Consider the following 27,325-nt stretch of genomic DNA (forward strand, 5'->3'; position numbering starts at 1 on the left):
AATAAATTAGACCTGCCATAAGGATGTTCCATCATTCCCTCCTCCTACATCGCTGTCCTGAATCCTGAAACCTAGGGTTCAGAATTTGAACAAACTCCTAAGCCTGAAGTATTGAACTTTGTAATGAAAATACAATCAGACAAGTGGCCGGTAAAACCGGCAAAAAAAAACACAAAAAAAACCCATGGAATTACATTAAAAGAGGGAATATCTAGAGATCGGTATATCAGCTAGTACCCGCCCATTACACCATAACAACCAAAAAGCAATGCATTTAGAAAAGCAATACACCATTAGAACCCCTAATATAGCTACACCATTCTGAAGGTGACTTTTGCAAGAGCAACACTCACTTTTCCTTCAGAAAAATCTAGTTCTCTTCTGGCGTTTGTAAGTTTTCATTGTTCAAACACTTCATTCAGACTGTCTGTTCTTCCAGATTGTGTGGATTCTCAATGCAAGCAGAAACAAATGGAGCGTCTTATCAGCAGAGGACGCAGCTCCAAATCTTCCGTCACAGATTCCTTTTCATACAATGCAGTATGAAATCAAATGTTATGTTCTTCTTGGTCTTCAAGCTTTTGTCGCAAACAAGCACACATTTTATCTCCTAATATTTACTAAAGTGGCACACATTTACATTAGTGGAAAAGCAAAGGGAATTGTAAACAACAAAAAAAAAGCTTTTTCTAAATAACAAGGCTTCATGCGCGCACACATTCAAGTTGGCATGAAATTGAAATTCACCCTATCTATTTCCTAAATGCATGTTATAGATCTTAATGTGAACAATTCATCTGTGCATGTTTAATTTAAAAACAATATGTTGACAAAAATATAGACTCAAATTATTTAATCAAATACTGTGATTATATTTCACATTCTTCTGCCTCATCTTTAGTGTAAAACCAACATCTTAAAATCCAATCAATGCAAAGAAACTAGTCTCCGCCCTTCCTTTTAATCTTCGAAAAGCCCTTACACTCTGATGTGCATCACAATACAGAAGAAATATATTCCGTTTCATTGCGTCTTTAAACCCAAGCGAGACGAAAAATCAAGCGGCCCAATGGTACTTAAGGAATACAATTCCTCAGTGGTTTAATGTAATTATGATCACAAACAGACTTAAAATGTAAATGCTTCTCCAAAACCACCATGGTAAGTAATAGCCAGTCAAATCTTTTTAAACATCAAAATCAAAAATAGGAAAACAAGGCAACAGTCCAACACATGCACACACAGAGCGAATGCAAGCTTTCATGCTGGTTTACATGGTTATCTTCTGGTTTGAAATTATGCAATAGAATCTGTAGCTACACATCTGACCGATAAGTGGAGGAATAATTCATGGGAGAGAGCAGGTTTTGAAGTATGGGAGAAAAACATGTGGACCAGGTAAAAGCATCTAAGTTTCTCCTCTAAAGATAATGGACACACACAGATACACACCACTGAGCACCAAGACTCCGTGTCTAACTCAGAGGGCTGTTTTTGAGAGAGCCTAGAAGTGTGAATAAACTGAGTTTGAAGGTTTCTCATTGAAAGCTACAGTGCCCCCTGGTGGCGAGGAGAATGTACGGCCTATGCTATGTCCCTTAGTGTGACTGTGACATATACGTGTTTTTTATTGTTGACAGTGCTGATGGATAAAGGAGAGAACGTCATCTTTAGACAGTTTGTCGGGGTTGATCCGTGTCTGGGAGTCGTGAACTCGGACGCCTTCCTCCCAAGCCCAAAACAGCCGGTCTTTATGACATGCACTGAAACAGAACAACAGAGAAACAAATGAAAAATAAGGCGGCATTTATGAATGAGAAACATCTCTATTACATTTCAGTTCAAAAGTTTGGGGTCAATAAGATTTTTTCAAGGAATTAATACTTTTATTCTGCAAGGATGCATTAAATTGATCAAAGGTGACAGTAAAAACTTTGAAATTCTATTCCAAATAAAGAAGATACCTGAAAAAAGTATCACAGTTTCCACAAAAATATTAAGCAATTATTTTAACATAACAATAAGAAATGTTTTTTGAGCATATTAGAATGATTTCACAATAATAATACTACGTGAACAGTATTTTTGATTAAATAAATGCAGCCTTGAACCTTCACCATTAAAAAATATTACCAATCCCGAACTAATTTTGAACAGTAGTGTATGCATTTAATTAAACATTAATTATTTAATTATTAACATTAAATATTAAAGGAATATTAAGCTCTACTGACTGCATCTGTGGTGCCAGAGACCTAACAGAGAATTTTGACAAGAAAAAACTGTTTACAGTAATGCTCTTACAATAGAAACCTGAGTGGTGCAGGTATGAGGTCAGAGGTCAGAGGTCAGAAGCCAGAAGACTAATTGGCCGCTCGTTCCTTTGAGATTTTCCTATTGGGTTTTAAAGTGTTTTTTGTGTGTGTGTGTGTGTGTGTGTGTGTGTGTGTGTGTGTGTGTGTGTGTGTGTGTGTGTGTGTTTGTATGTGTGTGTGTGTGTGTGTGTGTGTGTGTGTGTGTGTGTGTGTGTGTGTGTGTGTGTGTGTGTGTGTGTGTGTGTGTGTGTGTGTGTGTGTGTGTGTGTGTGAAATAAAGCCTGTGGTAAACATAACTTGACTATATTTTGAGTTTTGTTCTACAAAGTAATTTACACATTCATAGGGAAAACTCAGATTTTGAAGCAGTTATGTTTTGAAAACATATGTTTCTAATAAGTAACTAGATAAGACAGCTTGGTGTGTGAGTGTTTGCAATTAATGTTGTAGAAAGTTATGTTTACCACAGGCTTTATTTTACTCATAAATTGAAAAACCCCATAGGAAAATCTTGAAGAAACTAGCAGCAAATTATACCTGCACCACTCTATTGGGCAAGATTTTGCATGAGACTAGTGTGACAAAACCATTAACCAAACTTGTTATAAGTTAAACTCAATTTCAAAACTGTCATGACCCTGTAAAAGCAGTTAAAGCAGCTGTCATGATGACAAATATAATACAAGCATTACATTGGTAAGATTTACCGGTATAAGTCCCACTGCTAAAATAACAACCCAGAACATTCCTTTTATAAAACTGCAGAGCAATAACCAACCAAAAAGTATCTAAGAAAAATGCAACACGAATAGAAAAAGGCATTAAAAAGGATATTGAGGGTTTAGAGGGAAGCTCCTTTCTTTGAAGGTCAGATGCTACATAAAAACCAGAAATATCTGTGCAACATCCTCATGACAATTCAGACTATGTAATGGAATTTTCCTGCTAAGGGCTTCAATCCAAAACCGGCCAGTGTAGTGCCAGTTAAGCAGGATTACTTCATACACTATAATACTTACTGGAACGGTGCCACAGAACCAGGAGGCAGTGCATAAGTCGATTCTTTGGTCTGCTTATTGTAGAAAAACTTTCTTTTAGAACTTTTGCTGAACGCCATGGTCCATGGATCTGTCACAAAGAAAAAGAGAGAAAAAAATAATAATGAGAAATTCATCTTTAACAAGGCACTCCACTAATATTATCCTGTTGCTCCATCCCTCTATCTTTACCATTGACAGTTTTGATGATGTAAAGGCCGCTGGGAAGGAAGTGACGGTCATCTCTGCCTGTGTACGAAAGTCTTGGCATCCCTCCTGAGCTCTTGGTTACCTTCATTTCCAATCTGATGGGAAAAAGACAATGAGTGCAGGTGTGTGGGTATATATACACACACACACACACACACACAGTATATGGGTGCGCATATTTTTATATATATATATATATATATATATATATATATATATATATATATATATATATATATATATATAATCTACATGTATGTGATTGATGTTGTGGAACACACCTCACAAAGATCTTCTCCATCTCCTCTAACCTATAGACTTCCTTAACTCTAATAAATGAAAGAGAGAGAGAGAGAATGAATGAATGAGGCTAAAACAGCAAGCATACTGATTTGCAATATCATCATAAACATGAAAGATCCTGTCTAGGCTCTAGTAAAACACAGTATCTTCATTAATTTTACATACGGCACCCTCTGGTGTTCATAGGACTTCCTGGCCCCCAGGGTTGTCACTGACATGGCAATTAGAACAACCGCAAAGAGAAAGGAATATTACCGGATCGGGTTCATGTCTGGCCTGCTGGGTTTGGAGACAGCTTTCACAAATTTCTCGGCCATCTGGATTCTGCACCAAAAACAAGTTTTTATATATATATATATATATATACACAGATTATCAGTCAGGTTTGCATTTAGATCATAATTAACCCAAATCAACAGCAATCAAATCTGATTTATGAGGTCAAAATGAGTGATCATGGACTACTAATATTGGGATGTCAATCATATCTCTAAAACAGCATTTTCTATAAAGCTGCTATCAAACAATGTATTATGAAAAGTGCTATACAAAAAAGAAAAAATTGAGTATCTAAAGAGCAATAAAGCCAATGGGCAATATAATGCTAATAATATATTATACATATTATAAGTATTATACATGGAATAATTTAGGAATGGGCACTGCAAAAGACCTTGGGTTGAAGTGCTGATCCCTGACGTCAGTGCCGTTGAGAACAAGAGCATCGAGAATGTGCACAGCATTGATCCTTCGCTGGGCTTTTCCCTGTAAGAACATATACAACAACTCAATATATAACTTCATACTAATATGCACGTATCATTATTTTACTGGAATGACATAAGAGCTTCTTCCTCTTCCACTAATCATTTAAAGCTGTTATTCAACACTGTTCTCTCTACTCCCACTTATAAGTATAGGGATTCTCTCTGTTTACCTCTCCCTTCAGCTCCTGAACGATCTCTACACTCAGTAATGTGTCTCTGGGCAGCTCCAGTTTGAAGTTCTCCAGCTTCTTCCAGCGTAACGGGGCTTTGCCGTCCCACGTGTAGATCTGAGATCTCTGCATACACAAACAGTGTAGGTTTTTTACCCTTTAAGCAATATATAGCGATGTATGACTAAACCACAATACATATAGCTTAAATAACATATAAATAAAGCTTATATTATAAAAAATATCATATACAAAGATATATTCCTTACCCCAAGTCCCAGGAGAAAGAGTTGTTCTCCTCCTCCCACAATACACCTGTAGTCCAGTACGTGCTGCAGTTTATCCAGATTTCCTGAATTCAGTGCAGTTGGTCTAGAATTAAAACTGTCCATTTCTGACCCCTGAGATAAAAAGATAATAAGCATAGAGAAACATTTAAATTTTACAAGAAATAATATTTTGCACAAAGATTTAAAAAAAAATTCAGCTAATGAATATTCTAGAAACGTTTATTTTTTTAACTAATTGAAAACATACTGAAATAGAATAATCGTACAACTAGGGGTGTGAACCTACACTGGTCTCACGGTTCGGTTCGAGTACGATTATCATGTCATCGATTCAGTTCAGTTCGATATCTCGATGCATTACGATGCACTGCATCCTTAATTTTCGATTTTACTTCAAAAGTGATGTGTGCGTGGGCGAGCGTGTGTGTGCGCGTTCGCCTGTTCGGGAAGTCGCAGTGACAGAAACAGTGACATTCCAGTTTAAGTTTCAAGGGAGTAAAGTCTGTTTATGCCAAGAAAATGAAATTCTGTCAAATCAATTTTGTTTTAAGGAAATGTTCATTTAAAAGCAGCGCTCATTCATCAGTGTATAATCTTACCCTAGAGATGCGCGTATCAACCGTCGCCGAGTCCGCTGTAGAAGGTGACGATCATCCATTTATAATCACGTGGAACAACACAGAATAATTGTAATTTGACCATCGGGTGCGGATACTTAAATCAGAGAAAATTATTGGGACGGGTGGATGATTTGATTTTGGCTGCGGATTCGGAGCTCATCCGCTTACTCTACACCAGTCAGACTCTGCCAGGCGTCAGGTAATCAATACCTTACAATTTAAACAATATATCAATAATAAATCGCATTACATTAAAGGCTCTGGGAGGGGAAGTGCTTAACTGTAAAACTGAAAATGTCACAATATGAAAACTCTTAAATGGTTAAAAAAAGACTTTTGTTTTTGTTATTTTTCTCTTCACAAAAATATAATTTCGTTATTTTTTCCTTTTATTATCGGCTGAACTATGACCCTGACATTAGGTTGTGTGTGATTCACCCACTTAGCATTTCTTTTCTAGAACATCACATCCACAAGCACAGAGAATAGCTACATTCCCAGCTAACTCCTCAAAGCCCACACACACTCTTACCTTCATGAGCTCATAGAACTTTGCTTTCGGATCTGACGATGGATGAGTGACTCTGGCTTTATCAGGAATCTGCACAAAGATGAAGACGTTCAAGGTAACAATCATTCAAATCAACATCATCCGCTCATTCTTGGATACCTACGCGAAACAATGTTCTTTGAAATCTTTCACCACAAAGCCCTTAACTAAACTTCAGACCACTATGAAGTGTTAGGCGAGGGAGGTTAATCAATTTAGTGTTTGGAGGTTAATCAATTTAGGTTAATCAATTTAGTGTTTGGACTCACCTCCCACAGTTTGAGACATTCTTTGCGGATGTCTGCTTGCTTGGTCTCAAACAGTGTCCTAGAAAGACACACAGTCTTGTCAGTGATGCTTATACAGACGCAGACACAAATAAAAGTCAGTTTGAAATGAATGCACTGAAACACACCAGAGGAAGAATGTGTGACTCACGTATCTCTGACGAACGCGTGGATCTTAGCCAGCGCTTTGATCTGCACCGCACAATGGCTGTAAGTTCAATAAACAAACCTAAGCATGAATGAATGCATTGAAAGAGCCAGAGACAAAGAAAGGGAAAAAAGAGGGTCAGAAAGTGATGATGATACCTTTCATTGGAGTTGATCATGAATTGGAAGAAGTCAGTGTCTCCTTTAATGATGTCCAGAGGGACGACTTCAGTAACGTCTCTGTCTGAGTCTCTGAATTGATTCAGCTTCAGGTTGATGGTGAACATGTATTCTCTGACAGCATCAGTGCCTGGCTTTAAACCCTTGCACACCACATACCTGCATGAGGAGAATATTAAAAAACAGTCATTATTTTAGATAAATTTTTTACATCCTAACCCATCTTACTATGCAACTGTAGACAACTGTAAATACTACAGCTAAATTATATAAACCAGCAGCATTAGATTATAGCATTAACTATTGGCAACATTTTAAAAAAGAACACCTAGCCTCAAACAATGATTAAACAGCTATTTGGCTGTTAATCTATAGCCAGAAGGGCCTATTTGACATGAGTGAAAAAAGGAAACTTTTTTTATTTATAATAATATGCACAATGAGTCCAGGAATGTGCATGAAGCACATTTTATTTATATTTTACAAAAAAATATATTATTTTATTCTATTCTGTATTCAATCTTTTATAATTTTATTATAACTTAAAATATAAAAATGTTAGCACAAAAACTTTGCAGTTTTAATTGTTGATGATAATAATAATAATAATAATAATAATAATAATAATAATAATAATAATAATAATAATAATAATAATAATAATAACAACCATGATGGATAATTAACCAATAATAATAATAATAATTGATCATTAAGAACCAAATCAGCATATTAGAATAATTTCTGAAAGATCCAGGATTCAACTTTGCATCACATGAATATATATATATTTTTTTTTTTTTTTTTTTTACTTTAAATTTAAAAATATTTCTACAATATTAGTCTTTTTGATCACATACAGCCTTGATGAGCATAAGAGATATATTAAGGCTTGAATTCATAGACAGGGCATAGATTTAGTCAGGATTAGGCCTTAGTTCAATTAGGACATTTAAGAAGCTATTATAAACATGCCTCGGTGTTCATCTCGAGACAAAACAATGGCACTGACATATTTTAAGATTTAACTTTCAATTAAAACAGCTCAAACATGCATTTTAGTCTGGGACTAGGCTTAAGCCTTGTCTGTGAAATGTAAAAAAAAAATATATATATATATATATATATATATATATATATCTTAATTACCAGTAGTATAAAAATAAATAAAATGTAGCAGTAAAGTTTAGGCCAATTTCATATATAAGAAAAACATATATTGATATGATGAACAGAGAGACCCAGGTATACAAGTTACAATACTGACTGCCAGCAGCTCTTTCACATCCCAAAAGTCTCTCTCTGTCGCTCTTCCACAGAAAGTAACACACACCTCTCTGAATTGGCAGGTCGGCTAGTGACGGGTTTGAAGAGTGAGACCCTCTCAAAGCAAAGGTACAGCAGATAAATCAAGCCCACGCTGAACGATGTGAACAGGTCAAACGTCTTACACACAAAATGGCCTCCTGTAAAATAAATAAAAAAGTCAAGCGTTTAAATAATTACCATTAATATGCTTAAATGGTCCATGTAATGGAAAACAACCAATCAAAGAGGTAATTAACATAGGCTATTTCTGTTACTGTACCTTTAAGATTGTTTAATTGAAAGGGTAAGAGAAACAAAATGTTAAATGTACAACAAAATTACTAATGTTTAGGTGCACAAAATCTTAAAATTATAAGTGGATTTAAAAAGAATTTTAAAGCACGTCTCTTTAATGCTATGACAGAAAAAAAGTATTCCCGTTGATTTGATACCCCTAAAATTAGCTCTTTTCTCAATCACATAATTACCTTCCTAATTACAGGATTTCAGAATAAATAGTATACACTTGTGTCTTGGCACATCCCTATATAAATTCAAACAGATCTGAGACAAGGCTGTATAATAATATCAAAGCTAGAACAAGAGTCATTAAATAATCTTCAAAGCCTAGAAAAAGACATTATTAAAGAGATGGGATTGTTTAGAACTGCTGTTAAAGAACTGGCTGTCCTCCAAAAGTGAATGTCTGGGACTGAAGAAAACCATGAGTCCTTTGGTAATCCAAAAGAAGACACAGTGCTCCATGACACAGATGGAAGGATGTACTGTTGATGTCGCACATCCCCAGTGAAAATTGATCAGGCTTAAATGATACTTTTCTACATAAGGGGCATGACGACTCATGAGAGAGGAAGAAAAATTAGATTGAGCGAAACAAAAAACATCCTTGAGAAAAACAAGGATTTCACAAGAGCACTTTAATCATCTTCCAATATAGGAAAATCGTACACCAAAGGCCCAAAAAACAGTGGCTCCATTCAAGCATCAATGGGAATAAAATTTCTAATCTCAAATGGTAACAATCCCATTTGAATTACCCTCTAACATTCCCATTCAAAATGGCAACAACAACCAAATACTGAATTTGCAGTTAGAATGATTTGCAAAGAGAGAGTTTACAGTTAGTTTGTGTGCTTGAACTGAATGTGATGGAGCAAAAAGATGCAAAATAATGGCAAATTTAGTAAAGTATTTATATTGAGTTGCAACAAGCATACAGCGCAATGCAATCCGAACAAAAATTACTCTTATGAGCTGGTTATTTTTTTGAATTGTTCAAAAAGACTCACGAACTCTTCAAATCAGTAACTTTAAAGAGTTACTGATTAAAAAGTGTTCACCTCCAACTCCTTACAATATTATTTGAAAATTATTAGTATTAGTAATATTGTAAGGGGTTGGGGGTGAACACTTTTTTTATTTTGCATTCAAATCTTTTTTTATTTGAATAATTTTGCAGTCAAACAATTTATTAAATGTTGCATTTTCTTTGTGCTAATCATTGCAAAATCTAATTTCCAAGGGAGTGAATACTTTTTATAGGCGCTTTATTTATATGCACATAAACAAAAACACACACAATACCTGGTCTGACGACAGACATGGCAGTGAGGAACTGACATAGAAGGAGCTGTTTGCTCAGAATCTCCTGAATGTTCTCCTGGCCCTCCACAGAAAAACCCTGATGAACAACACAACATCAGAATCAAATCAAATCAAATCAAAGTTTATTCATAAAGCACCTTAAAAAAACACACTGTGTACCAAAGTGCTGTACAATTTTAAAAGAATTAGATAAAACACAATAAAATACAAGAAAGAATACAATGTATAAATGAAGAAGTAATAAAATACTATAGATATAAAATCAAAGTCTAGCTGACCGTCAGAATATATCGACCAATCACACAACAACAACAACATTTACATTTAAACCTATTACAGAAGAGAATGTCTTACCCCATCTGCCATTAAGAAGTGTAGGCCCCGCCCCTCAGTGCTGTCTAGGACAAAGTTACGAAACGCACTGATGTTCTCCGGCCGTGTGATGTCACCATCGCCATCAATCCCACCTTCACCTGTTATGAGAAGATAAAAAATGTATTCTCAACGATTTAATTTCTATCACTAAATTAAACATTTAGGTATTACATTAAAATGCCCCTATTATGCATTTTTCCAGATATTCCCTTTCATGCAATGTGTAATATAGCTGTTTGTGAACGTAAAACTCTGCAAAGTTTCAAAAAAAGAGCAAAGTCGGGAGCTATTGTCTCCCAAAAGCAAGAACGATTCTGAACTGACTGAAACGAGTCGTCAGTAATTCCAGTCTTACTTCCTGCACAAACCTGCAAAGGATTGTAACAAATCTGCATATTGCCCACCTATGGTTTTTATTGGCTGTCCGTGATCAATGTCTACTTTTACTCCCAAACACTGTAGTTGTAGCTGAGAGTGGAAGACGCTGTTTTCTGCGCTGTGAAAGCAAATGGTGCACACCCAAAGGATGAGGAGTCGGGCTTGAATTGATACGGTAAAACTGAAGCCATCGTCACTGTTCGTGTCACTGTGTGGACAAGTGCTGAAAAAGCCTCTGCAGCTGAAATTCAGATATGGTAATGGATGTTTCGTTTCCTAAACATTTTGTGAGCAGTAGACCAATAAAAACAGAATGGGCTGTCTGACTAATAAGAGGAGATTAGACCAATCACAACAGACTGGGCCATCTAATCAATCAGAGCAGAGTCTGGTCTGAGAATGGAGTTATTATTGCAGCATCAACTCTTTTCTCACAGTGTCTGATATAGTTTGATAAAGCATTCAGACTCTCTTAAAGCAATAGTTCACCCAAAAATGAAAATTCTGTCATTAATTATTCACCTTCATGTCGTTCGAAAACTGTAAGACTTACCTAATTTACCATATTATTTACAAAAAATTAATCTCCAACGCACAATCACGCAACAACGTCCACTCTCATCTCAACACAACACGCATGCGTTGTGGTGCTCTCATGAACACACTTTGGAGATAAATATTTTGTAAATAAAGTGGTAAATTGAATTCAATAGGGTGTTCTTCCTTTTTCACATGACTGTATATTATGAGAAAACTACCATGGAGGCATGTATGCCTATTGTTGGAGACCTTCAAATAAAATTAAGAACTTTTAATATAGAATAATAGGGGCACATTAATATTTAGCTATACTGTAAAAATGTTGGATTCTTGTTTTTGTTTTTATCATGTTTAAATGGTTAAAACTCAGGCAGCATACCGTAATAGGCCTCAAAGAGCTCGCTGGGAGCAGCATAGAAATCTTCCAGTTTGAAATCATTGGATCCTTTAAGCGTCATCCCAAAACCTTTCGCATGCCAGCCCCTTCGCCACAACACATACTCTGAGAAACCTCCCGGACCCGCACATACATCTCCAAAATACAGCAACTCGCCCTCCTTATCACGAGTCTGTGGCTTCTACACACAGAAATTCAATTCAGAAATGAAATTACAGACCATATTTCAGTCCCTGATGCCAAAGATTGTGTAACTGTGGTCTCACCCCTTGAGAATCCTTTGGGTTAGTGAACATATAGTCAAAAACGTGATCCATGTTTGCCATCTTCATAGCAGCTCTGAGGAGAAAACAGAACATTAGAAAAGTTATGCTTCTACTGTGTATGCATGTGGAGACACAACCCACCTGTTGAGAAAGAAAGCCCCTCGGATAGTTTCATAAGGGTTTGATCGAGTGCGCGCTCGCCTCATCTCCTCGCCCTCCAAGTCATCAAACACAGACTGAAAAGAATTACACATAAAAAGACGTGTTAGATTATTACAGGACACAGAGCACAATGTATGTCAAAGCACATAAAACAAATTGTCTCAAAACATCACTAATTACCATAAGAAATGTTTGAAACACTCACTTTGCAGCGGAGAAGGAGATGCAGCAGATTCTCTGAGCAAAATTCCGTTTCATCATTAATTTTTAATTTTCTCTAAGAAAATAAGCATAGGTATGCATATAGACATGAGAAGCTGACAAATAATATTACAATAACCTTGAAATGAAATGAGTTTTTACACATCAAATTATGTAAATGTATTCTAGTAGACCCCATAAACAAAATTATGAACGTGTAAATGAGCATAATAGGACCACCTTTTTACCTTGGGAAGTAAAAGAATGAGCATATGATCTTAAACTATTATCAGTTCATCAGGTAATATGTACCTGTCCCACAGCCATCCAATCCCTCAGCTCATCTGCATCTGGGATCTCTGGAGAACTTTCTGGAAACCACGAGACTTCTTCTATAGCACTTGGCTGAGAGAAAAGATGTGAAATGAGGGAGAAATAATGGTCCTGGACAGCTAAAGTCTGTGTCTCTGTTCTTATAAGAAACATTTTGGCAATGATGCCGTACCTCTGGCTCATCTTCCCAGTCTACATTGAGGTCGCCCTGGAAGCCCTTCAGGGTCAGACCCAAACCCCGCCTCCCACGCTGGGTCGATGCTTCTACGATCTCTTTCCGTCCTTGACCATACTTTCCCAAACCCTCACCTTCTCTGAAACCCATTTTGGCCTGAAGGAAAGAGAGGAAGACACCATTTTTGAATGTGTTAATGTGCGTTCAAAAGGCTGACAAGATGGTTAAAAAATGACAGGAGGTGCTGATTTTACCATGAGTTTCTGAGAGACTGTGTTGTACATAGAAAAGTTGGAAGAGGCATCGTAAGAGGGATCGCTGCCCTCAGCATTCTGGGAATCGCCGGGTCTGGAGAAACTGGGCTTGTGATCCTCAACATCACTGAGAGACTCACTCTGACTCGAGTCTGGGAGACAAACATAAATAAACATGCTTACATGAACTTACACTATAACCAAAGGTTACTAAAGTGTGAAGTGCTAGAAGGAAACTCCTCTCTAACCCTGACTGGTGGTTCGTTGAGAAGACTCCTCATCTTCATCAGAGGAGTCCTCACGGAGAGTCTTCCTCTTCTTCAGAGGCTCATCTGATGCTGGTGCCCCCCTCTTCATCTTAAATTCAAGAGGTCAAAGAACCTGCATTCATTCAAAGACATGACAGCATTACATAAAACCCAAACCAAAGATGCATAACGTGGCACTTTTTTTATTCAACAATCATCAAGATTTTAGGTTAAAAATTGTATAAAAGAAAGATTTTTTTAAGGTGTTGATGTTTTTTACCATTTAAATGACCTTTTGCCTTCCCTAGTTTATTTTCAAGGAATATATATCACCAAATATCCCCACTTGATTAATGGTTGTTTAACCTCATGGGCAACCAAACAGTTGATATGGGAAAAAATACTATGGAAGTCAATGGGGCCCATAAACTGTCTGGTAACTAACATTCTTCAAAATATCTTATTTTGTGTTCAGCAGAAGAAAGAAACTCAAACAGGTTCCGAACAACATGAGGGTGAGTAAATGATGACAAAATTTTAATTTTGGGGTGAATTATCCCTTTAATTTAAGTCAACGGCCAGAAAAACAAAATGTGTTCACCATGTTTTTAGGAATACATTTATTTATAAATCAGGTTAACCAAATATGAACAAACCCCTCATGTAAAAACAAGAATATAGAAATCAGACAGGGGTATAAATAAAACTGAATGTTTGGTGTACGTTCTACTGAAGTGGAGATTTCTGACTAAGTGAATGAGAACAAAACTCATTTTTAGAAAGCAGCCTTTAAAGATATGTACTGTAATTGAAATCTACAAATCAAACAGATAAAGTGTAATAAAATAAACACTTAGCCTAAATGTGTATTTTGGATATTTTCTATCCACTAGTCTGAAAGAAGAAACATGTTATAGAAGCAAAAGTTCTCAAAACTGGCCACTGTATAAAAAAAAATATTAGCCTGTAGTGTCATATATATATATATATATATATATATATATATATATATATATATATATATTATACACACACACAATATTTGGCCTTTTAAGTCATCTTTACATGGAGTACAGTTTGTCACATGTCAACTACTCAAATAAGTGAAGAAATAAACTCAAGCTCACGACCACTACAATTATAAAGTGAATGTTCTTTTTTTATTCTACCATTTAAAACAATATTAAAATGTGGCAAATAATAATTAATAGTGCTACATTCTTCATAATATACATTTCCTAAAACATGTCGATTTTGATGCTCAAGGAAAAACTACAGGTGCTATTAAAACGAAACCAGGTGCCAAGCAAGAATTGTATCATATATTACTTTGCTTCCATTACATATAAATTAAGCTAAAATACATTTTCAGCTGCTCAATAACACAAAACAGCCTCGTTTGTATTTATCGGTTAAAATGTCATAATGAAATCATCAAACTAAGGTTTTCTCGTCCTTGCTATCACATACCTGTAAATATTAAGATTTATTGGGGGATTGTACGATGTAAATGGTCTTGTAAACATCAGTGTGACATAAAAACAAAGTGAAAACACTCAGCTCTTTAGGTTTCGATTTCACAAGAAATGATGCTGCGACACTCGTAAACATACCTAAAAGGAAATATGCAGCTATAATCCTGAGTCACCTCCGAAATGTAAACTCATATCTGTATCCAATCTGTAAAATTTCTTGACAATTTCTGCTTTATGTTCTATTTCAAATGTCAAATCTGGCCCGCGTTCCACTTCCAGTGGGTCTTACCGTGTTGATGGCGCATGATAATTACGTCACAGATGTGGTTAAACAACAAATGCCTGAAAGATAGCTGAAAATAGTCACATAAAGAAAATAATTGATAAATGTAAAAAAGGAATAAATGTTTTAAGATGTCTGGCAGGGGTAGATTGGGGTGCAAGTCGGCAATCATTAAAAAGAATATATTGTGCAATAATCAGACCAGTAATAGATTACGGTTGCATAGTATATAGCTCAGCATCAGCATCCAGGTTAAAGACAATAAATATTATCCAGTCGCAAGCTTTACGAATAAGTTGTGGGGCATTCAGAACATCCCCTATTCCAGCAATGCAGGTAGAAATGGCAGAAATGCCTCTGGATGTTAGGAGGTTACAATTAAAAATGTCATATTGGAGTAATATAAAGGGACACAAAGAGAATCATCCAGTGAAAAAGGTCCTAGAAAAGTGCTGGGAGTATGGAAAAGGAGAAATAAAAAGTTTTGGATGGAATGTAGAAAAAGAAGCCCAGAACATAGAAATAACTAATATAAATATTAGTCCCACAGTGGTAATACCTTCTATACCACCATGGCTTTTCCCTAAACCATATGTAGATTTAACATTGAAAGAAAAGATGCAAATAAAGGAAATATACATAACAAAGAATATAGTGGTGAAACAGCATCTAAATCAGGAATATTTCAATAGTATCCAGATATTTACGGATGGCTCTAAGAACCCAGACAATGGACATACAGCAGCAGCAGTTTACATTCCTCATTTTAAATATAGTATTGAAAAGAGAATTACAGATTATGTTTCGGTATATACAACAGAAATGATTGGGATTTTAATGGCACTTCAATGGGTGGAAGAAGTTCGACCAATGGATGTAGTGATTTGTTCAGACTCCTAATCAGTTTTAATGAGTATAAATAGTGGAAAGTCAGCCTCTAGGCAGGATATTTTGTATGAAGTGTTACAAAACTTGTACAGAATATACAGAATAGGAGTAAGTATTTCATTTCTTTGGGTTCCAGCACATGTGGGAGTAGAGGGTAATGAGGAGGTGGATCAGCTGGCAAAGAGATCTTTAAAACGCAATGTAATAGACATTAATGTATCTCTGAGTAAAACTGAAGTTAAAGTATTAATAAAATCTGCTCTAAATAAGATCTGGCAAGAGAAATGGGATAAGGAGACAAAAGGTAGACATTTGTATAAAATTCAAAACAAAGTTGGGGTTGAGAGAAAGAAATACGGAAGCAGAAAGGAAGATTCTATTATATCTAGGCTTCGAATAGGGCATTCAGGACTTAATTACTCATTATTTATTATTGGGAAAAGAGAATCGGGGAATTGTGATAAATGTGGATTGTCAGAAACAGTTGAACATGTGTTGATTCAGTGTTCAGGATACAATAGAGAAAGAAGCAATTTAATAGAAACATTAGAATACTTAGGTATTAATACGTTGACATTAGATAGCATATTTCAAAACGCACAGAAAGAGAAAAGGGTGTATAGTGCTTTAATAAGATATCTAAGGGAAACAGGATTGGTTGACAGGATATAGTTAAATAGATTTTTTTTTTTTTTTTTTTTTTTTTTTTTGGATAAGTTGCTTAACGCTATTGACGCTTCACACTCCTGTCCAGTTGGTGGCGGTAAATGCACCTTTTTAGCTGGTTTGCCAACCGCCATAAAACTCTTAAAGAAGAAGAAGAAGATAGCTGAAAATAGTAATTATGTCGTGCTGACACAAACTTCCAATGGTGAAAAATTGGATCATGAATATTAATAAGACTATGCAGTTGTCGCTTGATAATCTACCTACGATGTAGCGTAGGCTTGGCTTAAATATACAGTCGTGGTCAAAACTTTACATAACCTACACCTTGCAGAATCTGCTAAATGTAAATTAATAAAAAAAGGTTTACACATTCTCTGATGCTCCAGAAGGAAACACGACGCATTAAGAGCCATTCAAACTTTTCAAATTTGAAGATCAAGGTATATTGTATTATTTTGTCTTCCATGAAACATGTAAAGTAGGCAATCTTCTGTTGCTTCCGAAGGGCAGTTAACGTTAGGCTACTAAATGAAAAAATATGATATGTAAGTTATATAAAATAAGAAAAATTTAAAACGTTTTCACCTCCGGGTTGTCTTAATGCATAATGTTTCCTTCTGGAGCATCAGATCAGTTAATGTTTTAACCTTTTTTAATAATGTGAGTAAAAAAAAAAGGATCTCAAAATCATACAGTCACTGCTGGAAAGGGTTCAAATATGGAAAAGATGCTGGAAAACTGAAGGATTTGCAGGACCTGAAGGATTTTTCTGAAGAACATTGGAGAGTTTAACTGCTCAGGACAAACAAGACCAACCATCACAAAACAAAAAAAACAGTTGTGTATCATCCAGGTTACAGGTAACGACACAGTATTAAGAATCAAGGGGATGCAAACATTTAAACGGAGTAATTTTTATATTATTCAGCTATTTGTTGTCTTGTGGACTATATATTAACATCCTTTATGTACAATATCTTATTCAGGACGGTACTAAATAAAAAGTAACTTGCATTTTGTATGATTCCTCTTATTTTGTTAAAATAATTAACATTTTGCAAATTCTGCAAAGTGTATGTAAACTTTTAAACATGACTGTATATCTTATATATTCTTCCTCCTGTTCCTCTCTTCAGTGGTCCAGCAGGTCAGTTTTTATGACATCCCGGGCATTGTTTTCTAGTCCACATGACACAAACATCACTTACGAGGTCACTTCTAAGCTGATCTGTTTGCAGTATCATGTTGCCTTTGGGTAGTTCAAGGGTTGTTTAACCCTTATTAAGGTGGGACATTATATGTGTCATGAAGGGCAGATCTGTCCTGAACTCATTAGTCGCATCAATTGTCCTGAAAGCAGCCGAAGCTTTAAACGAGCTGTTCAAGCGCTCTGTTCTTTATTTTCTTAAGAACCTTTGATTACTGGGTCGCGTCATCCGTTACAACAAACAAGGAAACAATTAGAATGTGACCTAATCCAATGTTCTGCATCCTAAATGTCAATCAGGAAAGTACATTTGTTCAAGTTCTTTTTTTGAGTCGAGAACACCTGCAATAGCATCAGACCAATTCGCGAATGAATCGCAATCTGTGAATCGATTCAACAGATTCTTTAAAGACACCATGAAATCAAAACAGGGCGGGACAACCTGTCACTCACATGAGATCACACCAATATCAAACCACAATGGTCCAACAATCCAATCACTTTCCCATGGACAAAATCAAGTCCCGCCCTACATTTATTCTTGTTTGGGAATCCGTTTTTAAAAGAATTGGCTCGTTCACAAATCGGACATCGCATCTCAGTCTGAGCAAGTCTCGATTTCTTCGGTTTGAACATGGAGCGATATGTTAATAAAATGTAGTAAAGTAAAAGTTTCCCAAAATGAAAATAATATGATAAAGTATAGATACTTGAAAAATGTATGCGACTCAAGTACACTAGTCATTTTATACAATTCATTAATCGCTATTAGCATTGGCCAAAACAACAGACTATAATAGACTTAAATATCTGCCCTGGATTCCAGCAAACAAACACACACCGTCCCTTCACAAAAAGATAGACAGGATTTTATGCAGACATGTGACCGGTTATATAAGGACCCAAAGCTTTATAAGTCTGCAGGTGTCTGAAGAGCAATTACAGATCCGTCTGGTGTGAGTGTGTGTGTGGACGACGGGAACTTCGTTTTTCCTTTTTGGTTCTCTGGCCAGAGAGAGTCCAAGAGCTGCTGCTGAGATGTTCTTCCGCATTCCTCTCCTGACACCTGGATACATCCGATACCTGCAGGTATGTGTCCTGTTTCTATTATCTAAAACAAACTAAAAAAGCCTTCTCTAAACAGTGGCTTATTTTCTTTATGTTTGAGATCCCGGAGATGACTTTAAATGTAAACAGAATAATGTTCATTCCAAAACAAACTTTATAACTAACTAATATTTTCTTCTGACCTAATCAAAGCCAAGTATATATATATATATATATATATATATATATATATATATATATACACCAAACAAGGAATATATTTTTATCATATTATTCAGCATAGTAACATTAGTTCTAATAAAAAAAGAATGAAACCCTAGCAAAATTATTTTGTATAAAATACTAAACAACAGATATACATGAACAACTAGCATGGAACTTTTACAGTGTATACCAATCAGAGTCTTAGTATGTAATATTTCATGATCCATGTTAAACATACTGTATATCAAACATTTTCAGATGTACTCCTCCATGCAAAATTTTGTAAATGTTTACACACACACACACACACACACACACATATATATATATATATATATATATATATATATATATATAATTCAGACCCAAACAAACAGCATTTATATGTTGTATTTTTGTAATGATTATAGTTTGGTATATAATTAAGCATCATTATTAAATAATACAATCTTAATAAAATAATCAAAGTGGCTGAGCATATAACGTCTCTGGTTACTGATGTAACCTATGTTCTCTGAATAGGGAACGAGACGCTGCGTAGCTTAGACGCAGTGGGAACGCCCTCCGGGTGTGCCGATTGTCTGAAGCCCTTATAGAATCACGCCAATTCATTGGCTGATGGCGCGGGCGCCGTCATGAAGCTCCTGCGTCATCATATTATACTAGCGCGCACGCCATCTGCTCCTCAGATTTCTCTGCCGAAAAAGGAAGCTTGTCGGCAGCGCAAGGAGCTTGGCAGCGAACGCAGCGTCTCGTTCCCTATTCAGAGAACATAGGTTACATCAGTAACCAGAGACGTTCTCTTTCATAGGTTCACTCAACGCTGCGTAGCTTAGACGCAGTGGGAACGAAATACCAAACTTGCCAAGCTAAGCGCTGCCGCAACTAGTACAAGACCAGATAACTCACACGACTGGTTCAGGCAGACAAAACCTGGGAACCTGGAGTCGTATCAAGATCCAAACTGTAGAATCTGACAAAAGTGTGCGGAGAGGACCATCCTGCCGGCACACAAATGTCCTCCAGGAGGGCACCTCTAAAAAGGGCTTGAGAGGAAGCCACGCCCCTGGTGGAATGTGCTCTGATGCTAAGAGGTGAAGGTAGACCGCGCACCTCATAAGCCAGTGAAATAGCTTCTGTAACCCTGTGGGAAATTCTCTGCTTTGAAGCGGCAAGCCCACGGCGGCCAGCACTAAAACATACCAAGAGCTGGTTGGATTTTCTCCAACCACTAGAGCGATCCACATATAACTTCAATGCCCGGACCGGGCAGAGCAAGTTAAGCTTTCTGTCCTCCTCAGAGACAAAAGGAGGAGGATGGAAAGAGCGAAGGCTAACAACCTGAGACCGGAAAGCCGTGGACAAAACTTTGGGCACATAACCTGGTTTCGGTCTCAAAGTCACTCTGACCAAGCCAGGAGCGAAATCAATACATGACTCGCTAACAGAAAGAGCTTGCAAATCCCCCACCCGCTTCAGAGAGGCCAAGGCTAACAAAAGAGTAATCTTGAGAGTCAAAATGGAGCTGGCTCTAAGGGCTCAAAGGGGGCCTCCGTTAAGCCCTCCAGGACGACCGACAGGTCCGAGGAGGGTATTCCAGGGGAGCGTACTGGCTTCAGGCGCCTAACCCCACGCATATTAGCTGAGACTAACCTCAACTTGCCCAGGGGGATCTCATCCAATTCTCTATGAGCAGCAATAGCGGCAACATACACTCTCAAAGTAGTAGCGGCCGCTCCAGAAGCAAACTTCTCCTGCAGGAATTCCAGCACTGAACCGACTGGGCAGTTGACTGGGTCTATAGCGTGTGCCGAACACCACGATTCCTGGGGGGAGTTCCAGGAAAGGCACCAACTCTGAGAACCAAGGCTGGGACGGCCAGAAAGGGGCTACCAGTAGGAGACGAGCTCCACTCTCCCTTACTCTGGACAGAACTGCCTGTATCAATTTGACAGGCGGGAATGCATAAAGCCTCCGCATTGGCCATGGGTGGGCGAATGCATCTATCCCCAGTGGCGCTGGGGGGCTCAGGGAGAACCAAAGTGGGCATTGGGATGACTCCTTTGATGCAAAAAGGTCCACTTCTGCCTTTCCGAACCCTTCCCAGATCAGGGCTACTGTTCGGCGGTTCAACATCCATTCCCCCGACTCGAGTTTCTGCCTCGACAGAAAATCTGCTGCGAGGTTCAGGACCCCCGGAACATGGACTGCCCTCAGTGACAGGAATTTGTCTTGAGACCATAGGAGAAGGCGGCGCGCATGCCTGTCCATGACCTTGCTCGACTTCCTTCGGAGGAACCTCTTCTATTGCTCCCTTGAGGAGAAGGGACGAAATCTCCCGCTGTAGAACAGAAGCCTCTGGGGCGCTGTTGACTACAGTAGGACAGACCCCGTTGAAGCAAGGGGGCGGGCGACAGAACTGAAGTGTGTAGCCGAGCCGAACCGTGCGGAGGATCCAGGGCGATACCCCTGGCAGACGCCTCCATTCTGGAAAGAAGTGAGATAGAGGAGGTGGAGTGCAATGCGGCGGAAATACCTGAGTTCGCTGTCTCCCGTGGTGTGGCGCGGTCCAGCGTGAAGGAAAGCACTTGACATCCTGACACGTAGTGGGAGGCACCACTGCCTGTTTGACCAAGGCCAGAGGGTCTGCCTGCTCCTGAGAGAAAACGAAAGTGTCTCCGATTCGAGCGGCTGGTATCAAACGCGTCGAGTGCAAGGGGAGAAAGCTGAATGCGTCTCCTTCCACCTGCGCCAGACGGCTTGAACAAAGTTGAGGGGTAACTGCACTTCGAAACACGCTGGGTGGCGAAGGTGACAGGTTTGGAGAAGGAGAGCAAGTGAGAGGTGGGCAGAAACGCTTGCGCGGTCTGTCCCAACCTCGTAGATCGAGGGAGGCTCTCCTTTTTCTGACCTGCGGATCAGGAACGATTCGAGGAGGCTGGGGTGAAGGGTTTGTTAGACCGCTTCAGCTCCAGACGCTTATGGGGCCGCTGGCGGGGGAACGGGGGCGACCGCGGGCTCCCCAGACCGTAGCGGGTGGGGGATGAGCCGAGTCACTTCTCCTAGTGGCAAAATCCGGCCTATGAGAAGGACGTTCTCTGGGCTGGGATTGGGAGGAGTTGGAGGATTCCCTAGCTCTCCTGGGCATAAATTGCCTGAGGGCAGCTGACTGGGATTTTGCGGCCCGAAATTTTTCAACCACAGTGTTGACTGCCTCCCCAAACAGACCAGATTGAGACACTGGGGCATCTAAGAGGAAAACCTTCTCTTTATCACGGATTTCCGTGAGATTGAGCCATAGGTGGCGCTCTGCAGCGATCGCCCCTGCCATAGAACGCCCTATAGCGCGCGCAGTGTGCTTGGTGGCCCTTAAGGCCAGATCCGTGGCCTTTCGAAGCTCCTTGACAGCTTCCGGTGTGATCCCTGTTCCCTCATCCATTTCTTTTAAAACATCCACCTGGTAGGCTTGGAGGATGGCCATAGTGTGTAGGGCCATGCCTGCCTGACCAGCTGCCATGTAGGACTTTCCGATAAGGGCGGAAGTAGTCCTGCACGGTTTAGAGGGAAGGAGGGGCAGAGATTTTCACGACGGAGCAGATGACGGGGAAAGGTGAGTAGCTAGCGTGTCCTCGATCGCTGGAATAGAGGAATAGCCCTGCTCCACAAAACCAACGAGGTTGGTGAAGTCAGCGGCTGCCGCGTTCGTTAGGCGCGCGGAGAAAGGCTGCTTCCAGGATCTGGTGATCTGGTGATGCAGATCGGTGAAAAAGGGCAGCTTTCTCCGCTCAGGCCTAGAATTAGGGCCACTAAAAAATCTTTCGTCGAGTTTAGATGATTGTGACTCGCGGGGCTCATCGGGCCAGTCGATGGAAGCTTTTCAGTAGCGCGCAAAAGCACGTCGATAAGCTCCGTGTAGGCCGCAGTAGGCCGCGCCTCCTGGCCGCTAGGCGGGAGAGCGTCAGAAGCTAAAACAGGCCCGAAATCCTCGGAGTCGGACGCTGTAGTGTAAATAATATCTTCCAGCCCGAAAGAAACCGACTCGCGTGCTCTCGGGCTGGGGCATAAATAATCATGGGAAAACTCGACTGGCCTAACACCGCGTGCGTGCTCGGGAGAGGGAGGGAGAGAAAGGGCCTGGCCCGTCTGCTCGTATTCTATATCCTCAAGCTCTACATCCGAGCCCCAGGTCGCAGAATCCAATGAGGCCTCGGCAGCCTCGGGAGCGCAACGGGGGGGAACGAATGACTCCTTCTCAAAAACCGCGAGCCGAGAGCGGAGGGTTTTGAGAAGGAGGTTGTCACAGAATTTACATTTAGACAAGCCTAAAACAGCCTCGCGCGCATGCGAAAAACCCAAACACTTGATACACTTACTGTGTGGGTCGTCGTTCGCAATAAAGCGAACGCATGGCGGCGGGCAACGACGAAACTCCATGGCACTTCACCGCAAGGAGAACAGAGTTCCACTAATCGCAGTCGCTGAAGTGCAGATGAAGAATCAGATGAAGAAGCTGGTGATAATCCGAATATACGGGCTCAGAAAAAACGAAATCGAAAGGCCCAGATGGCCGCTTCGTGAAGGCAGAGAAATCTGAGGAGCAGATGGCGCACGCCCTAGTATAATATGATGACGCAGGAGCGTCATGACGGCGCCCGCGCCATCAGCCAATGAATTGGCGTGATTCTATAAGGGCTTCAGACAATCGGCACACCCGGAGGGCGTTCCCACTGCGTCTAACCTATGAAAGAGAACAGATACATTAGGGCACGAAAACACATGACAGTAAAGTAGTTAAAGATCAGACCAAATTAGACCAAAAAATATATTTTTTATTAAAAAAATATACATATATTTTAATAAACGTGTATAGCAAATCTATTTATATAGCAAATGTTTAAATATTTTTAATTTGAAATCATTTCATCAAGTTAAATGACACTTAAACAACATGAATATTTACAGTAATCTGATAATATTCTGCCGGTTGTTTATCTGTGAGAGAAAAGCCTTTCTGGATCAGAATCACGGCCTGTCTGGTTCTGGTTAATTGGATACAATGACATGAGGCGCTTGCTGCAAATCTCTAAAACTCTCTTCAGCTATTTTAGGAAACAGATTCAGCATTAATTAACTTTGATGCTAATGGTGTTTGTTTCCAATAATGATGTTTTTACATGATATAAATGATTCTCCACTGTGGTTTTTGAGGGAAGATTCAAATTGAAAGCAGTGTATGTACGCCATAATATACTTGACTGTTTACAAAACACCTTAAATCGTATTCAAGGAAACTGACTAATTATATTTGTTCATGTTGATAAGCTTAATCTTCTTATCAGTCTTAATATTGATAGTTCAGTAATACTTCTGAAACTTGTCTGATATAACAAGCTTCTGAGAACTAAATCCTTGATCGATTCTCTCGTAGAAGGGCCATAAACACTGACCGTAGACCTTTTTCTTTTAGACTCAGGCGGCACGGACCGGTCTGCAGAGGGAAGGGCCCATTGTGCCCCGCTTTGCCATGCTGCTAGGCCTTCTGGGTATTGGGATGTCAGGATACAGCTCTCGACAACTGACTCTATACCACAAGCCATCGCCACATCTCCTGCGGTGAAACGCAAAGCAGAAAGCAAAGAGAATACGCATCTATTTTGTTTAAAGGTGCGTTCTTTCTTAAACCGGCATCCTTTTTCTGTTTTCGAACAATCCAAATATCATCATTAGAGTTTTACCACATCATGCTGAAGCTCATAGTCTTGCTTTGGTTGCGAGGATGGCCGATCCTCAACCAAGCCCTTCCAAACTTGTTCTTTAGCAACATCAACTGAGTGAATTAAACGCTTTTACTCTTTTTAAAGTGCCCCTATTATACTTTTCAGCTATTAGATTTCATGCAGTGTGTATATATAGCTGTTAGTGAATGTGAAAGGTCTGCAAAGATCCAAGTGCACTATAAATGGAGTTATTATCTCCCAAAAGAAAGAAACAATTGCCTGAAACGAGTCGCTACTTAAGGAAATTTATTTTAATATAAAATGTGATTTGTACCTACTAGCATGTTGCTTAGTTTATTATATTTAGCAGACTGAATAGGTTCTGTTGAGTGAATATGCTTCATTGTATCACTCGAACCTGGGTGAATCACTGATAGCTTATTGCAATTTAAAATGTTATCATCAAATGTAATGGCAAATAGGCTTTCCAACTAATGTAAATCAATATTTACAAAGTATAATAGTATGAAATGTATCTCTCTCTCACACTTGTCCCATGTTGTCCTACAAAATCAGATCTACTGTTCTGCAACCAGGTGGTCACCCTATGCTGTAATGTATATTATGAGGGGAAAAAAGTGTTTTTGACCATGGATGCATGTAAGCCTTCAAAACTAAATAAGGAACCTTTAAAATGGCATAATAGGGGCGCTATAATCTAGTTGAAAATGCATTGAGGGTACATGGCAGCACCCTTCTGAATCATAAAATGACAAATGGGACATTCAATGGTCTTGTGGACCTCATGGATATCCTTCAATCCACCATTTGGGACTTCAATCCACCATTTAGCCCTGGAATACATTTTTGACAATAATATGTCATGAATTTTTTTGCTATCCCGAATATGTTTGTGCACCTAAAGTTCCTAAAGAAGACCACCAGTTTCAACAGTAATTACAATCCAGCCAAAAGCCATGCAGCAGTCAGACTAGCACAAGCATTAATGCTGAAGTATGACTTCCGTTTTTATTGATTTCTGAAAGTAACTATGAGAGGCATAATGCTGTAATTTCACAATTTACAGGATGGGGCTTTATCCTTAAAATACATTGAACATGTAATGTTGCTAATTTCTCTCTGGCTGTCAGGATGTGATTTATTCTATTTATATAAAAAGAAAAACACTTAAAAGTTATTTATATATAATTATTTATATATTCTTACATTATATATTGACATACTTGTGTTTTTGAGTTCTAATGTATATATCATGTCAATGTAAATACCTTTATTTAATGCATGTATTTAAAATGTAATTGTGTTATATAAACTGCAAAGTACTGTATGTATTTATGAATTCTTTAGTGTTGAGAGTAGGACAGTGTTTCTATGACGGGCCTCCAGCTTTCCTTCACAATTGTGATCCGCACCTGGCTTTGTTCTTCACATTTGGTCTTGGCACTCTGGTTTGCCATCCTCGGTGTCACCCAGAAAGCAAACGCCAATGTGCAACCCCCCTGAAATGCCCATGAAGGACACTGACCTAGCAGAAACTCTCTCCTAACTAGGAATCTGATCAATACGATCTCTTAAAGAGTGTTTATTTATGGAAAAATGTTTGCCACTGACGTATGTACTTGATGTCTCACCGACAGCAAAATGTCATTGTTATTGTGAATTGTGTGAACTTGAACGCTGAGTCATGTAATGATATCATGACGTCTCAGACGGGCATTGAAGAAGAAGAGCTTATGTTCTTAAAACGGTCTAATCTGCTCCTTCTTATCCAATTACACCTGGCTGCTAATAAAAGGTCAAAGACCTTCATTTAGAGAAGTCGCCAGCAAATGACCAACCATTTCAATTGGGGACATTGTTTTGAGTCTTTGCGCGCGCTCTGGCAGATTGCAGTGGGTTTTTTTATTGTTGACTTTATTGACTGTAATGACTGTTGCCATTGTGACCATTTTAAGGCTCTTTGCACTTTGATGGCAGGAATCATTGTATTTTCAAAGCTCTTTTTGAATAAAGAGAGAGTTGTAATATATCTTGATTGTGTACTTATTTACAGAATAAAATATTCAAGCACGTATTTGTTTGAAACGACCCTACAAGTTCGATTAAACCATCAATAATTTGAGATAAAAAAATATTAATATTTTAAATATAAGGGAAGAACAAAATATTACACTTGGTTAAGGTATTTTTCTGGCAAAAGTATTTCTACAGCTACTGGTTTTATTTTACTATGCAAAAAAATGCAGAGAAAAACAATCTCACAGGAAAAAGCATACTTTGACTACATTATCATTTATTAATATTCCGTTGGTTCTCTCTTGTTGTTGCCTGTGTTCATAATGCCTTTGTATTACAGCCTGGCAAAAAAAGTATGTCCGCACAATTTGCCATGTTTCATTGCATTAATAGAACTATTGACTCCATGTGCAACTATGCAATATTTTTACAAAATCTTTTAATAATATTTCAATAAAGGGTGAAGATGTCAATTTTCCTTTTGGCCATTACTGGACCTATTTAAATGAACACATACCATGGATTTCTATTGATTTAATATAACGCAAACTAAAAAAGAGGAATTTAAGAATTATTCAAATAATTATTTTAAATTTTAAGTAAACATATTTTACTTGAACAATATTGTACGCGCAAAA

The 27,325-nt window shown here is 38.4% G+C and overlaps 1 protein-coding gene and 1 long non-coding RNA gene across 3 annotated transcripts; one reads left to right on the forward strand and one right to left on the reverse strand.

Moving 5' to 3' along the window:
• Positions 1 to 942: 942 nt before the first annotated feature.
• cmtr1 (cap methyltransferase 1) lies at positions 943 to 14,937 on the reverse strand. 2 transcript variants are annotated; one of them, XM_077218560.1, is made up of 24 exons: positions 14,753 to 14,937; positions 13,140 to 13,272; positions 12,892 to 13,043; positions 12,635 to 12,793; positions 12,442 to 12,534; positions 12,134 to 12,205; positions 11,908 to 12,002; positions 11,767 to 11,839; positions 11,483 to 11,681; positions 10,165 to 10,283; positions 9,790 to 9,886; positions 8,210 to 8,342; positions 6,856 to 7,035; positions 6,701 to 6,757; positions 6,532 to 6,589; positions 6,245 to 6,313; positions 5,072 to 5,203; positions 4,803 to 4,928; positions 4,539 to 4,630; positions 4,121 to 4,189; positions 3,844 to 3,891; positions 3,545 to 3,657; positions 3,335 to 3,443; positions 943 to 1,763 (listed from the first exon to the last, which is right to left on the reverse strand). In XM_077218560.1, the coding sequence occupies exons 2-24, from the start codon at positions 13,246 to 13,248 to the stop codon at positions 1,628 to 1,630; spliced, it is 2,490 nt and encodes an 829-aa protein (XP_077074675.1). In that variant the 5' UTR covers positions 13,249 to 13,272; positions 14,753 to 14,937; the 3' UTR covers positions 943 to 1,627. The 2 variants fall into 2 exon arrangements, with proteins under 2 accessions (XP_077074675.1, XP_077074677.1); XM_077218562.1 differs by having other exon boundaries at positions 14,904 to 14,923.
• A 3,288-nt stretch (positions 14,938 to 18,225) lies between these two features.
• Positions 18,226 to 26,745, forward strand: LOC143725477 (uncharacterized). The gene is made up of 2 exons (XR_013198235.1): positions 18,226 to 18,750; positions 24,401 to 26,745. It is a non-coding gene; the product is annotated as an uncharacterized LOC143725477 (long non-coding RNA).
• Positions 26,746 to 27,325: the final 580 nt, after the last annotated feature.

Source organism: Siphateles boraxobius, unplaced genomic scaffold (genome assembly GCF_051911475.1).
Source record: "Siphateles boraxobius isolate OS27281-9 unplaced genomic scaffold, OSU_SipBor_1 77, whole genome shotgun sequence".
NCBI lineage: Eukaryota > Metazoa > Chordata > Actinopteri > Cypriniformes > Leuciscidae > Siphateles > Siphateles boraxobius.